The sequence below is a fragment of the Hibiscus syriacus genome, unplaced genomic scaffold (genome assembly GCF_006381635.1).
Source record: "Hibiscus syriacus cultivar Baekdansim isolate YM2019G1 unplaced genomic scaffold, ASM638163v2 tig00111342_pilon, whole genome shotgun sequence".
In the NCBI taxonomy this organism is placed as follows: Eukaryota; Viridiplantae; Streptophyta; class Magnoliopsida; order Malvales; family Malvaceae; genus Hibiscus; species Hibiscus syriacus.
In genome coordinates this window covers 1312685-1327094 of record NW_024063066.1, presented here as the reverse complement: position 1 = coordinate 1327094, position 14410 = coordinate 1312685, and the positions used below count along the sequence as shown (strand labels likewise).

Below are 14410 nucleotides of genomic sequence, written 5' to 3'. Positions count from 1 at the left end.
TCCCTTAATTACGATAAGAATTCATCTATTCTCCTTCTTTTGTCCATTTTCTTTTCCTTGGCTTCTTAAGTAATTATATCATGCTTTCTCTAATGATACATGTAATCAAATAAATAGAATTCACATTATTAATTATGTATAATATTTGTTGTTACCATTAAAAGTAATTATAAAGAATATGTGTCAAAAAATAATTATAAAGTATTACATACCAGTAACATTAGGGCATGGTGCAACTTCACTGATTTTATGAGCAATGTGCTCTTTAAAACGTGTTATTCCTCCTTTTGTAACTTTTCCACAAAGTTTACATACACCATTTCCACACAATTTACATACAACATTTCCTTTCGAATTTGGAACTGGATCTCCAAAGTGCCAACCTATATCTTTACTTGGTGCACCTTCTAATCATTCAGTTGGAAATTTTTCTGTACATGGTGGCATGCTTCAATTCAATAAAAAGTAAAATTCGTATATACATCAAGTTAAAGAAATTTAAATTAAAGAATTTTAGATTAGTGAAATTAGGATTATATTAAATAAAACTAAAGTTTACATTCTAAAATAAGGATTAAATTATAAATTTTTAAAGGTGGGAGGATGACAAATTAACATATTCCTTAAAAATATATTCTAGAAATTGTTTAAAATAATTAAAAAATAAATATTATTTTTATTTTTTTACTTCAAAATTTCCAGAAGCTCTATAATTTTCCCAACTCTCACTTAATTTTCCCTTTTTTGAGAGAGAATTTCATCGAGCGTTCTCTTCCCGGCTTGTCTTCATCTAGGGATTTTTTTTCTAATCCTTCTAAACTTAGATCTAGGGATTTTTGTCTAGACAATTAATCAAAAACTTTGATTTTCTTGATTTTTTAGTTTTTAACTTGTCAAATGGAAGCCAAAGCTCGTTCGTTCTTGGTCTAATCAACTTCTTCTCGGCTTGTTCCCTTCTCGGTTTGATCTTTACCTTGGTAAATGGTGAGTCTTGTTTGATACGCTCGATTGCTCTTTTTTTTGAGTTTACAGAGCTTTTTTTTATATTGGTTGTTTGAAATTTGGTTGACGTGCTGCTAATTCAGTTCATCAACACCATTTAAATTGAGTTTGAAACTTTGGATTTCTTTCTTTTGTACCAGTTTTGCAGATTTTTTGTTTTTCTTCTTTCTTTTCAATTAGCTTTCGCAACCATTTTTTTTTTGCTTTTGCAGAGTGTAGACTGCAAGGAATATATTCCTTGCGTTTTTTTTTTTATGAAATTTCAACTTTTTAAGTTCTTTTTTTAAATAATGGTTGAATAACTGGAATAATGTCCCGTTATCGATGCTATTTACCGTTAAACATTAAATTGCGGTCGCGACGGACTGCTATTGTTGTGATTCTGCTACCCACCGCAATTTTCACTAATATCGGTTTCGGACGATGGCGGTACCGCGAAATAGCGGCCGCTATTACGGTTGCATTCCGCTATTTGAATTCCTGGTCTACGGTGCTAACATGGCAGTCCATGGTGACATATTAACATGGCGGATGACATGGTAAATTGGCTAAATTGGTAACTCAAACATGATAGATAGATTGTCCCGTCAACATCGTGGACCTCCACGTCAGCACTATGAACCAGCACGTCAGTACTGTAACGGTCAACGACAAAAAATGTTGGTCAAATGACCACATTGGGTTTGTTTTCTGAATTGAAAGACCACATTAATTTTTTTTTCTATAAAAGTACAGAAACCTCTACTGTATTCTTACCTTAAAAATTTTCAAATAAGAAAGAAAAATTACACTACGTTAGTAGCAAATAGAAGTGAATTTTGGAAAGGTACGTCAAACCCTAAAATCATATATATATATATATATATATATATATATATATATATATATATATATATATATATATATATATATAATTTAGTATAATTACATTGTTCCGATAATGACTTGTTTTACCAAACCAATCACCTCAATTATTTGTAAAAAATAAATAATATCTCAAGAGAAAATTTACATTTGAATATATATATCACCAACTTTACATAAATCTAGCAAAGATTTTGAAAAGGACGTATGTTTGTGTGTGTGTGTGTATATGATCTTTATTATGCATGTATATGCATGCATCCATTCGAACTTTTCCACGAAGGAAACTAAAACTTGTCTCGACTGTCTCACATAATTATACATCTAGGTTTAAAATTAATAAATTTTACACTAATTTACAATTATTAGATTTAAATAAATAAATAATTTATTTAAATTTAATTAAGATTCATAACTCATAAATAATTTTTTCTCTTTTAGGGTTAGGGTTCAAGATTCATAACTCATAAATAATTATTAGATTTACAATTATACATCTAGGATTTATCATCTACGAAGAAATAAAAACTTCACTTTCAATGTATCAAATATATTTTTTGGTATAAAAAAATTTAGGTCAGGGGTGGCTCCAGTACACGGTCAGGGCATACCTAAGACTCAATTAAAATTTATATACGAATTCCAACCACTTGTACCAACACTCGTTGGCTTCGATGTATCAAATATTATGTACAAATAACTCGGTTTTGAAATAATATTTTATATCTATGATCTATAATTGTGCTTTTAGGTGTAGTTGGTTTGGCAAACAAAGAAACCCTAAAGTCAAATAGGGTTGATACATAATTATGTTGGTTAGAATATAGATGGGGAGAGTAGCCAAAAAGGGTGGGGAAATGGATAGATGTGAGATTGTTTCAACTTTCTAACATACAATGATTATGTCCACAAGTGGGCATTGCTTTCAAACTTGTCTCTCCCTTACCCATTTATTTCCTTTGATTTTCTTTTTTTTTACAATGCATAATAACAATAGGATGAAAATTGTTAGTTGACTAACCATCAATATCTCATACGGACGTGGTAAATCCATGGGTGACGTCACTTCAGCAAAAAAACTATTTTTAGAGAAAATTATAATTATAATTAATTACATATACACTTAGAAAAATATATTTTAAAATATTTTTTGATGGTGTTACATCACACGTGAACCTGACACATCAATAGAAATCGTTAACTATTAGTCTACTAACAATTTTCATCCACATAAGGGATATTTTACTCTAAAATAAAACGTTAGGGGTTAAAATGCTCAAAAGAAAAGATAAGGAGTAAAGTGATTGTTTGTGTAAATATTAGGATAATTTTATTATTATGCATTTTTAATTTTATTTATTTATTTTCATATTTTATTTTGATTCTTTATCTTTCTTTAAAATGAATATTTCTAAAATATTTGATGTTAGGCATTTTAGTCCTTTTTGTTATTACCAACATGGGTCCCTTTGTTTTTCAAACTTTTTACCATCTTTGGGAAACATACTAACATGGCTCATTCATTACGTTTTCTGTAATAATCTTTGATAATAATAAGTAAACTTTGCCCATGATGAATCGGTTTATGACAATGAGAGATTTTAGGTTTAACTCAGATTTAATTTAATAAGTTGTATCGATATATTTTAAGGTAAATTATGCATTTAGTATATAAACTATTAGTTTTGGTCTGTTTTAGTACCTAAACTTTGATTTTTTTAAAACCATACATAAAGTTTGGTTTTGATTTTTTTTTTGAAAGTTTATGTACTAAAACGGACCGAAACTGATAGTTTAGGTACTAAACACATTAAGTTTTTAACGGTGGGTACTAAAATGAAACAAAAAATTAAATATTAGGTATGATTTTGAAAAAAATGAAAGGTTAAATACTAAAATGGACTAAAACTAATAGCATTCAACTATATAATAGAAAACTCACATATAATATAAAAAAACTATGGATCAAGTTGAGAAACATTACCATTTACCAAGTTCGGAAAGAAATTGCACCGATAACACATGAAAGGATCGAATTGACAAAATCACTAAGTTCATTGATCAAATTTTAATTTTACCTTTAATACTCAATGCTATGATCCCGATGAATTAAATTATATGTTTCTATAATAATTAAGTGATTAGTCTCAACAACATAAAATGTTTTTTTAATAGAAGACAGAAATATACAATTAATTTATTATAGTTATGGTACCAAATAAGATATTAATCCCGCACGAACCAAACGATCTCAGTGGTAAAAGAATTGTTGATATTCCTTTAACTATAGAGTATTATTTTGTTGACTCCCTTGACTATTAAAAATTACAAAATGATCACCCTACTATTCATTATATTTCAAACTCTTCCTTTTTCGTCAAAAAAAAATAACGGTATTATGAGCTTAACATTAACATGCTGAATGTGATATGATAAAATTTGATCTCGAAATCTCAAATGACTATTATATCTCAACGATCATGCTAACATCCAACTTAGACAACCACCAATTTTTAATGGAAAATGACGATTTTGAAACATAATGAATAGTCGAATAATCATTTTATAACTTTTAATAGTTGAAGGACCTAATAAAGTAATATTCATAGTCGGGGGACTATTTTTATACTTTATCCTTTTATTTATTGGGTTGGTGTATAGGAATTTGTAAACACATGTTCTCCATTCGTCCATTGCAAATTAAATTTCTCTGTTCAGAACTTCTAAATTTTTATAGGGAATCCCCGTGAGCAATTGAAGCTCGTGGCGAGATTTTTAACGAAGCTCTTCAGGTTTGAGTAGTTGTGTTTGTAGGTATATATACGTTTATTGTCATTCGATTAAGAAAATAATAAATAGATATTCAAGAGCAAGACATGAGGTTATGAATCGGTAGGATCGAGCTTGAAAACTTGTTCGGCAGCAGAACTGTCCATTTCCACATTCTTATGCATCCTACATGCACCGAGCAAGCAGGTTCAATCGGCATTTCGTGTATAAACCTCTTGGCTTTACCGGCTCGACCGAGAAGATCAACAATGGTGACATAGTGTGTGAAATTCCGGGTTCGACTCGAAGTAGTATCGCCCTTCGTCCGAGAGGCCAGCATGACTGCAAGCAGTGAGAAGACAAAGGAATGTTTTATTGTTAGGGACAAGTCCGATCCTCGGCATGCTTCTCTTGAAATAATTGCACCACTTCCTTGCCGAGCCCATGCTGGCCATATGCAGTAAGAAAGGATAAGAAAGGAATGTTTATGTTTGCTTCAACAATCCCGTGGTTGCTGAGCAACTGCAACTACCGATGAGAACCGGAAGAGCCTCGGTGTGCCCACTCACCGCCTGTCGGGGCTTGTACCGCCTAATCAACGGCCACTTGACGCCATCAAAGAAAGGGTGACGTTTAATATCGTTGGCACCATTGGTGCATCCTAATTCCTAGTCTCTTGCTTGGGTTCTTTACCAACAATTTTTCGATCAAATCCTTGGCCTTCGAAGTTCCCGCTTGTTCCCCTTCCGCAACGTGGAGAAACCTCATTGGCCTATTACTTCCGTGTCTATGCATAATATCTTTACGTATTTCCCTTAAAAGGCATCGTTCCGTACAACAACTCGTGAATGAAGTCAATGACGGAACATGAACATACGAACATGGATGTAGAACAGGATACAAGATGATACCACCATAACAATGTTTCATACATTGTGATAAATATACACACGTAGATCGATTTCGATCCAGATTTTTGCAGCAAAAAAGCTTGAATCTATGGCTGGAAAAAAGACCAACCAGATTATACGCTTCGATCTCATCTCGAAATTTGATGAGAACTTAACCATCTTTGCTGGTCAACCCATGTTTTCTTTTTGGCATCCACCTTCAAACACCATACCTCCCTTGTTGGAGGATGATAAATGTTCTCTTTTGTAGGAAAGAAGAGAAAAAAAAAATTCTTCGTAAAATGCCTTTTTCGGATTTTCAGGTCGAAGATCTTCGCCATTGCTTTTTACTTTTCTTCTGAGGCAATTTAAACGGGCTCCAGCTTTTTCTGCGTTTACAGGTTTCGCAAAAGAGACCAGAGTCCAAGGCCTGCTGAAGCCATAACTCGAATTCTTCTTCGTCTTCGTCGATCATTTCAGTATCCAAGTCCCATGGATATCGGCTCGACTTTGATCTTTGGGTCTTCTCCACACCAACCATATTTACATGGAAGCTAGGTCGATGTGTGTTCGGTCTACATGCCATTCCCTGCAACAACCATTTGATAAGTTTTAAAACTATTTCATTTTTCAATCCATTACAGACCCCTAGTTTTCTGGTTGTAAGTTATACATCGAAAACCTATCAGATCCTCGGAAATCAGAATGATCTATAGAGATGAAGATAATTCGAGCCAGATGACTAGCAAGCCAGCTCACATACGCACACATACTCTGACGCATACATGCACATGCATGTTTTGCATGTAACATGAACCACTGACCTGACAGATAGCCCATTCCGAAACATCGAAGATCTTGCTCTCGGCGCAGACAAAAGCACGCGGTATTTCCATCTATAAGACAGCAAGCAAACATAGTGAACAGCTAAGGTTAACGAAAGAAAGGGGCCGAAAATTCTCGGGCATTTGACAAAGCATGACAGTAGATGTTAACTTGAATGATCCAATGACAATAATCAAAGCACAGTGCACGGAAATATCGTCTCTATTTAGCCACGATATTATCTACGTTGACAGATGGTGCTTTCCTTGTGGCCGACGAAGGTTTTATCTCCTAAATCAGCAAGTGCTTAGATTAAGATCCAGTAAAGAACTATTTAGAGAACTACTCAACTTGCTTCCTCGAACAGAATCAAAATACCGTTCTCTGGGGTCTTCCATTCATTAAGTAGCCGTTTAACAATAACGTGACGGGGGAAAATTTATATGGGCTAAGATCATCGACGGTGACGTGAAACATTCACAAGTTGATGACGGTACCAAATACAGTCGAAACAATCAATGTAGTAAATCAAATGGATCGAAGTTTTTGCACCGACTAACAAGGAACTTACCTTCTGAGGCCTATCGAACACCAAGGAACCTTTGTACTCAACCCATCCATCTCCATCTTTGGCTTGATGATATTGACAGCAATCCTGAAGGTAAAACTAATCTCAGAAATTCAAGAAATGCACGCATTTAGGGCTAACGAAATATATAGATGCATGTAAATGAGTTTGTAGATGTGTTCGTGTTCGTGCTCGTGCTTCTCTTTTTGTGCGCAAGAGGACATTGAAATATCATAGTAATTCTTCTATTGATGCTAAAGATATTGCATACATATTTCAAAGATCAAATTTGCCAAATAGAAAGTTGGGAAGTCTGACTTGACACCACCTAGCCTTGGCCTTGTTCCTGCACACCCATATATGCGAATTACCGCACTTGGTGCACTGTATACGCCTTGATTCTTCGGAGCGATGATCTGAAGTAGATTGCTGAAAGGAGTGTTAAAAGGTATTAGTTTACTCAACAACTCTAGTGATCAGAAAAACGGAAAGGAGCGAACAGAAATCAGATTACCTGCCGTGTAGAGCTATGGGACTTTTGACAGACACTCCGAGTCTTGGATTCTTCTTTTCTCAATTGCTCATCATAGTCCCTCTTCTTCATGGAGTCAGAAAGGACCTGCAAATAGACAACAACGGCAGCTGTGTAAATGAGCCATAATTTCTTGAAGCGTTGAGATTGTTCAACTATCGTTTGAGATAATCGGAACTCAAAATGAAAAACCATGCAAAGACTATAACAAGAACAATGAGAACATAGTTACTCACCTCATAAGCACATTGAAGTTTCTTAAATGACTCACTTGCTAAAGGACTTCCCATGGTTTTGTCAGGATGTACAAGCATGGCCTGTCAAAATAGAATTCCCAGAAAATAAATCGAGAAAATTAGGGAATACTAGAGATATGGAAAACAAAAGAAGGCATAATGATGGTTCCTTTCGAAAATGGTTCCTAATTTTAATAACAGATTGTGGAAATTGACAAATCAAAAGTGTAAGGTTTCTATCAGGATAGCATCTACCTTTTTTCGGTATTCCTTTTTCATGATTCCGGCGTCAATTTTTACATGACGAGGGAACCCCAATGCTTCATAATGATCTGTGCTATTTAATATTCTTTTCATTTCATCGGTCGAACTTGTTTCTTCCTTGACCACCCTTTTTGCAGTGAGCTCCTTTTGGTTTATAATTGATGTAGTAGCAGATTTGCTCGATGACTTGCATTGATGCACCTTCTTAGGTTCATCAGTGGGAATAGAGTATTCACACTCTCCAGGCAAATCATCTTCCATAACTGATCTGGGTTCCTTTTGATCTTCAAAATGTGTGTTCTCACTCGCATTATCGAAGCATTGTAGCAAATAATTCACCACATCATTCGACAAAAACGCAAGGTTCATTGATAGGAAAACGCCATGCCACCCAACTCGAACTTTGACACAATAAACAGAGTATACGGTCGCTATTAAAACTATTAATCGCGCATGACTTACGGAGAACAAATAACCTGCGCAGAGATATATCAACTTAAAAGATTGCAAAACAACAAAGGCAGCGAAAGCAGATGAAATGCAAATACAATTAAGCCCGTCAATGAAGTTATATGCTATCCTTACATGCACAAGTTCGAAAAAACGAAAGCAACAATTCATTTTCATATGGCTTAAGGTATTTTTGTGGATGTCACAGGCAACGTAGACCTGTTCCGTGTCATATGTGGATATGAAAATGAAATAACAAAAAAGTATGGATACGATATCACTGACGGGAAAATTTAGTTTGATAGGGCAAGAAACGAGTCATACCTACAACTATAAAAAGTGTTCCGGTTATCCAAAAGTTAGCATACATCCATAATACCAATATGCCGAACAGTCCTACGATATAGAGGCCAGGCGTGTAACCTAAGTACTGTACAGCAGCACCAGCAGCTCCCTGAAACAAGTGAGACCAGATCATCTGCTTCATTCTTAAATTGGTAATTGCAAATTATAAATTGATAAAATCGATGGCAGGAAGTAAACTAAAGTTGGAATGAAAAAGCATCACTTAATAGCAAATATCGACCATCAACAACTGCTTAGCAACTTTTGCTCCTGCAATTTCATGTTCGATCATCAAGGAAAAAGGGATCAGACAGCATAACACAACTTACAGGTTGGGAAAGAGCAAATTTTAACTTTCGAGGTCATTCGGGATTAAGTGTTCGAAAAAGCTTCAATAACACTCCACACATTAGTATGGAGACAGTTTTATGGTTGAGGATAATATCCAGGGATCTCAGAGTCGAAAAGAATTATCATACAAAAGCATTTCGACATCTCTTACGAGAACTTCAGGGTATGATTTCCAATCAACAGTTCAGCAATCAGCACAACCTCAACCATAACATTCTAGAAATGGAACTTTTAAGCTAAATCCAATCATCTTTGCTAAGAATCTAACCTCCTAACACATCAATTCAACATCAAAAGATCAAGCATCGAAACTACTCAAATTCTAAGCAGACATGTAAAATGATCAATCAGCTTGAAAAGTGTCCAAAAGTAAAAATGCAAAAGCACACAACACGAAAGAGTTAAAGAGAATGGAACTGGTACATTACCATACTCAAAAGCACATAAAGCAAGCAAGACATGGAAGTGAAGCTGAGGAAACAGCTCCACATCATGACAAGCAAAACCAACCTCGAAAACTTGACGAAACCAACACACCCACTGCAAACCATAGGCCAATGCCTCTCCATTAACAACCATTTTATCCCTACACCAAGCAACAGCTGTTTTCGCCTTGGAGTAAACATGTTTCTGAGATTCCAACCATTTCCAGTCCTGCTTGAAAAACCCTAAATCCTCCATGGGCCCCCACTTTTAGATCCACCCTCGAAAAAGATCAAATTTTTACGAAGAAAATGGAGAGAGGAATAACACCCATTTCAGGGATTGAAGCTTTTAGAGGAACTAAAACACACCCATTTGTTCATTCCACTTGCTTGATTTAAGAAAGGAACACAAAATACCCATCAAAGGGATTGCAGCTGAGAGAGTAAGTCCGATCACGCTGGGTTCATTCGACCCCAAAACTTTTTGCTTCACATGTAAGCTATGGAAAAACAAAAGGGATTTTTAAGAAAATAAAAAGGACAAAAGATTGAAGCAAATTAAGCCCCTTTTTTCACTCTGAAAAATCTGGGACTTCACTAAATACAAAGCACAGTAAGGCAAATGATTAGGTGAGTTGAGCTGGGTGGGGTGAGTAAAAGCAGTACTCCATTAATTGAGTGCAAGTGAAAAATAGGGCCTAGTGCTCTGAGTTGAAAAGAAAAGTTCGAAAAAAGGTGTAAAAGAGAAAGCTAACTCTGTCTCATACTCAGCGACTCAGCTTCAACTCGGACAAGTAGGAAAGCTGGAAAGGATCGTTCATTAAACCTTTAGACAATTTTCTTAGTTCATAATTAAAAATTAGACATAGACCAGAGGGGTTGACGACCCCACTTTTGTTTTCAACATAATGAATTTACCAACACGAGTTGAGACTATGAGATGCTCCTGCCATGTTTGTGTTCTGTTCATATGTTTTTTCTGGTAGGAAAATTATTTATTTTCATTAATGCGAATGAGATGATAAAGAAGTGTATATATATTATATAATTCATTTATTTTTATTATAGAGAATGACAAGTAGATGCCATGAGACGAAATAGTTTTTACTACGGGATCCGAATTTCAAAGTCGAGTTTGATATTAATATTTTCATTATACAAATCGTATTAATTATAAGATATTATTTTATTAAGTATTTAATTATTAAAAGTTATAAAATAATATCTTAATTATAGGATGTTATTTTGTTAAGTGTTTAAATTATTAAAAATTATAAAATGATAATCGATTATTTATATTGTTCTAAATTCACCCTCTTTTTGTTAAAAAATTAATGTCAAATGTTAATTTGTTGTCTAAAATATGATAGTCGTTTAAGATTCTGTGATCAACTTTTATTATATCTCAAACAATATTACTAACATTCAACTCAGACAATCGTCAATTTTTTAACGAAAAATGACGAATTCGAAATATAATGAATAATCAGATGATCATTTTATAACTTTTAATAGTTGATATACTCAACAATGTAAAATCCTATGTTCGGGGATTATTTATAACTTTTGATGTTCGGAAAACTTAATAAAACAACACCCTATAATCAGAGGAGAACCATTTATATACTTTATCCTATATATATATATATATATATATATATATATATATATATATATATATATATATATATATATATATATATATATATATATATATATATATATATATATGAGTCCATTCTAACTCTACCCGACTCGTATACACCTCGAATAACTGCAAAGTCACCAAGCAATGAACATTTACAAGAGCTTGGGTTCGGCTATTTTACAAGTACAAGAAAGAGCAAACACTGTTGTACAATTTACAAACTGGCAAGGCTTCAAAAAAACAAATACAAAAACAATATAAAAATGAATAAATTGTTGACATTTTGTTCGCGTTGATGTTTAAGTGCTCCGGTCGTAATACGGAGTATTGAAGGTCATAGTTGCAGTTCCTGGGGACATGGTCGAATTGTCTTTGTCCGAGCTAGAGAAAGCGCTATAAGATGTGTTCTTCGGCTCCGACTTCGTTTTGTTGGAGCTTCGCACTTTGAGGTCTATAAAATCGGAAATCAAGCCGGGTTTTGTTATCTTCTTCTCATTGACATCTTTCTCACCGGTTAGCATCTTGACCACCGACGACATAGATGGCCGTAGCTTAGGAGCATCTTGGGTGCAAAGAAGACCGATCTTGAGGTACCTACAAGCCTCCTCTGCATCAAAATCTCCATTCACCAAAGCATCTATCAATGCAACCAGCTCCCTTCGCTCGTAAAGTTCCCATGTCTGCAACAAGAGACCAGCATGTCATGAACCCTAAACCTTTCGATAATATTTCAATGAGTTACAACATATATCTCGCTTGATGATCTCAGAGCAAAACTGAAAGGAAGTCTCGTAACTTCCATACCACGCTCTGTCATTTACATAATTGCAATACACTATACTTTAAACTATAATGGAAAAGACTCGAACCCCTACCCGTTCTAGGAGATATTGTTCTCCTACAGGCAGCCGTGTATTTGTGTTGCATCTCCCGGTGACTATTTCTATGAGGAGGACGCCAAAACCGTAGATATCTGCTTTTCGCGTCAGCTGCCCCCTTACTGCATACTCCGGTGCGAGATAACCTCTGAAATCATGAATATGTCAGTGACAGTACTATAAACTTAACTCCAATATCATGTATGCTTAATTTGGTAAATTTTAACTACAGCCACAGATCCCATAGTTAATATAATAAATTTGATAAGCAATGGCTTGAACTAGAACCTAATTTAAAGAGGGAACGAACTTCAATTCGATTTTGTTGAAGTCATATTAACCTTCTCGAAAGCAAAAGCATGTTAGACACTAATTCTTCAAAGTAGCCTCAGTTTCTCCTTTCTTTCAGATTTCACGAATGATCGTTTCAGAAACCTGAAAGCTTTGAAGTGGAAAAAAATGATGTTTGCAGATGCTTATTGCCATGGAGGAAATATCTATACACAGAATGACGAATCCTCCTTACGAAAAAGGAGTTAAGTTTTGCTATTGTGCTCCGACCCTTCATTTTTCTTCAAGTACTTATGGTCGATATTCATATCGACACATTCAGACACGGGTGTGAACATATGACCCTCCAAATATATGAAAATCCTAGAAGAAAAAAAATGAATATAACCATGTCGCCTGTCGGAGACATACATGTCGCCTGTCGGATACATACATGTCTCCGACTCTCACACCGAGTCCTAGTAACATAGAAATCTGGTATTGCTACTACTTTTAACACCAAAATATTGTGACTTGGATGGCAATATGGTATTAACCGCAAATCCAAAACTAAAAATACATTTAAACTACCATTAAACTAGAAGGAATATCGGAGCCTTACATTGTTCCTGCCACACGAGTGCTAACGTGGGTCATGTTTGCTGGAATAAGCTTCGCCAATCCGAAATCTGATATTTTGGGTGTTAGGTCCCTGTCGAGAAGAATATTGCTTGCTTTGATATCTCTATGAACAATGTAAGGCTTTACTTCCTCATGAAGGAAAGCAAGCCCACGTGCAATCCCGATACATATTTTGGACCGTGTTTTCCAATTAAACTGGATATTACTGTGACCACTACCTGTAAAAGAAAAGGGCTCAACTGCTCTTAGTTTCAATGTGATTTAAACTGGATACATCATACATACATATACACACACATATATATATATATATATATATATATGTATAGTTTTACTACTACGTATTATGATATGAAAAATACCCTCAAATTCAATAAACCGAACTCTAAAAGCATAGAACAAGATTGAAACATTACCGAGAAGAGTCTGGGAAAGGCTATTATTCTCGAGGTAGTTATAGACTAAGATTCTGTGATTATCTTCCACACAACAGCCATAGAGCTTGACTAAATTTTCATGCTCAATTTCGGAGATCACCTTAATCTCTGTCACGAATTCTTTCACTCCCTGTCTTGATTCGGCTGAAAGAACCTTTATGGCGGCGATATTTCCATTTTTGAGCTGGCCCTGAAAATCAATAATGATGAGGTTCCTTTTACAGAATGATGACAAGAAATCAAAGGGTCAAGCAAGCAATGCTCGATATGTTGAAACGTCATATAAATACCTTATAGACAGAACCAAAACCTCCTTCACCAATCTTATTGACTGGGCTAAAATCTTCAGTAGCGGTTCTTAATTCTTTGTATGTGTAAAATTTTACGTTGTGAACATCAAACTCTGGGAAAAAGAAAAAAAGAAGGCAGATTAGGAGGTTTACTTCATTAAATTGAACATGATAACATAAAAGATTTTCCAAGTATTAGAAGGCTTCTGACTTACCTTCATCAACCCCAAAAGAATGGTTTTTTGATGAATCTTTACGTCCACGACATAAAAAAGAAAAACAAGTCATAACTTTACAACGCACCACTGACAAGTTTTCCTATATATTTGATCAATGTTTTGAATCAGAGCAGTTTCAGACCTGCCAAAAGGAAACCAGTGAGAAGAACTTAGTTTCATGCTCATAAAACAGTGGAATCAAATAACAAAAATCACTAAGGCAGGCATGGAGCAGTCATCCATAGACTGTCTGCTAAAATTAGAACCAACAGACCAAATTTCAGTGTATGTTGGAAAATGATGCAGATGACTCGAAAACACGAAGAAGAAAAATGCAATATCAAGCAGCCAATGGTTTCTGGAGTATCTTCCAAATTCTGGGACCTAGGATGGCTTTATCGATGAATGTACTATCACAACTTTCGATTTCTTTACAATGATTATATTTTAATTGCATAATGCAAGGGGTTTATTCATTATAAAGACAAAAAAACCGACAATGACAG

General features: G+C 34.7%; 1 protein-coding gene and 1 pseudogene across 1 annotated transcript; both read right to left on the bottom strand.

Moving 5' to 3' along the window:
• Positions 1-5568: 5568 nt before the first annotated feature.
• LOC120159066 lies at positions 5569-10276 on the bottom strand (annotated as a pseudogene).
• Positions 10277-11322: 1046 nt separating this feature from the next.
• On the bottom strand, positions 11323-14203 carry LOC120159052 (cold-responsive protein kinase 1-like). Its single transcript, XM_039169726.1, has 6 exons — positions 13902-14203; positions 13687-13799; positions 13376-13586; positions 12940-13177; positions 12045-12195; positions 11323-11849 (listed from the first exon to the last, which is right to left on the bottom strand). Exons 1-6 carry the CDS (start codon positions 13972-13974, stop codon positions 11469-11471), a joined length of 1167 nt encoding a protein of 388 aa, XP_039025657.1. The 5' UTR covers positions 13975-14203; the 3' UTR covers positions 11323-11468.
• Between the last annotated feature and the right edge of the window lie 207 nt (positions 14204-14410).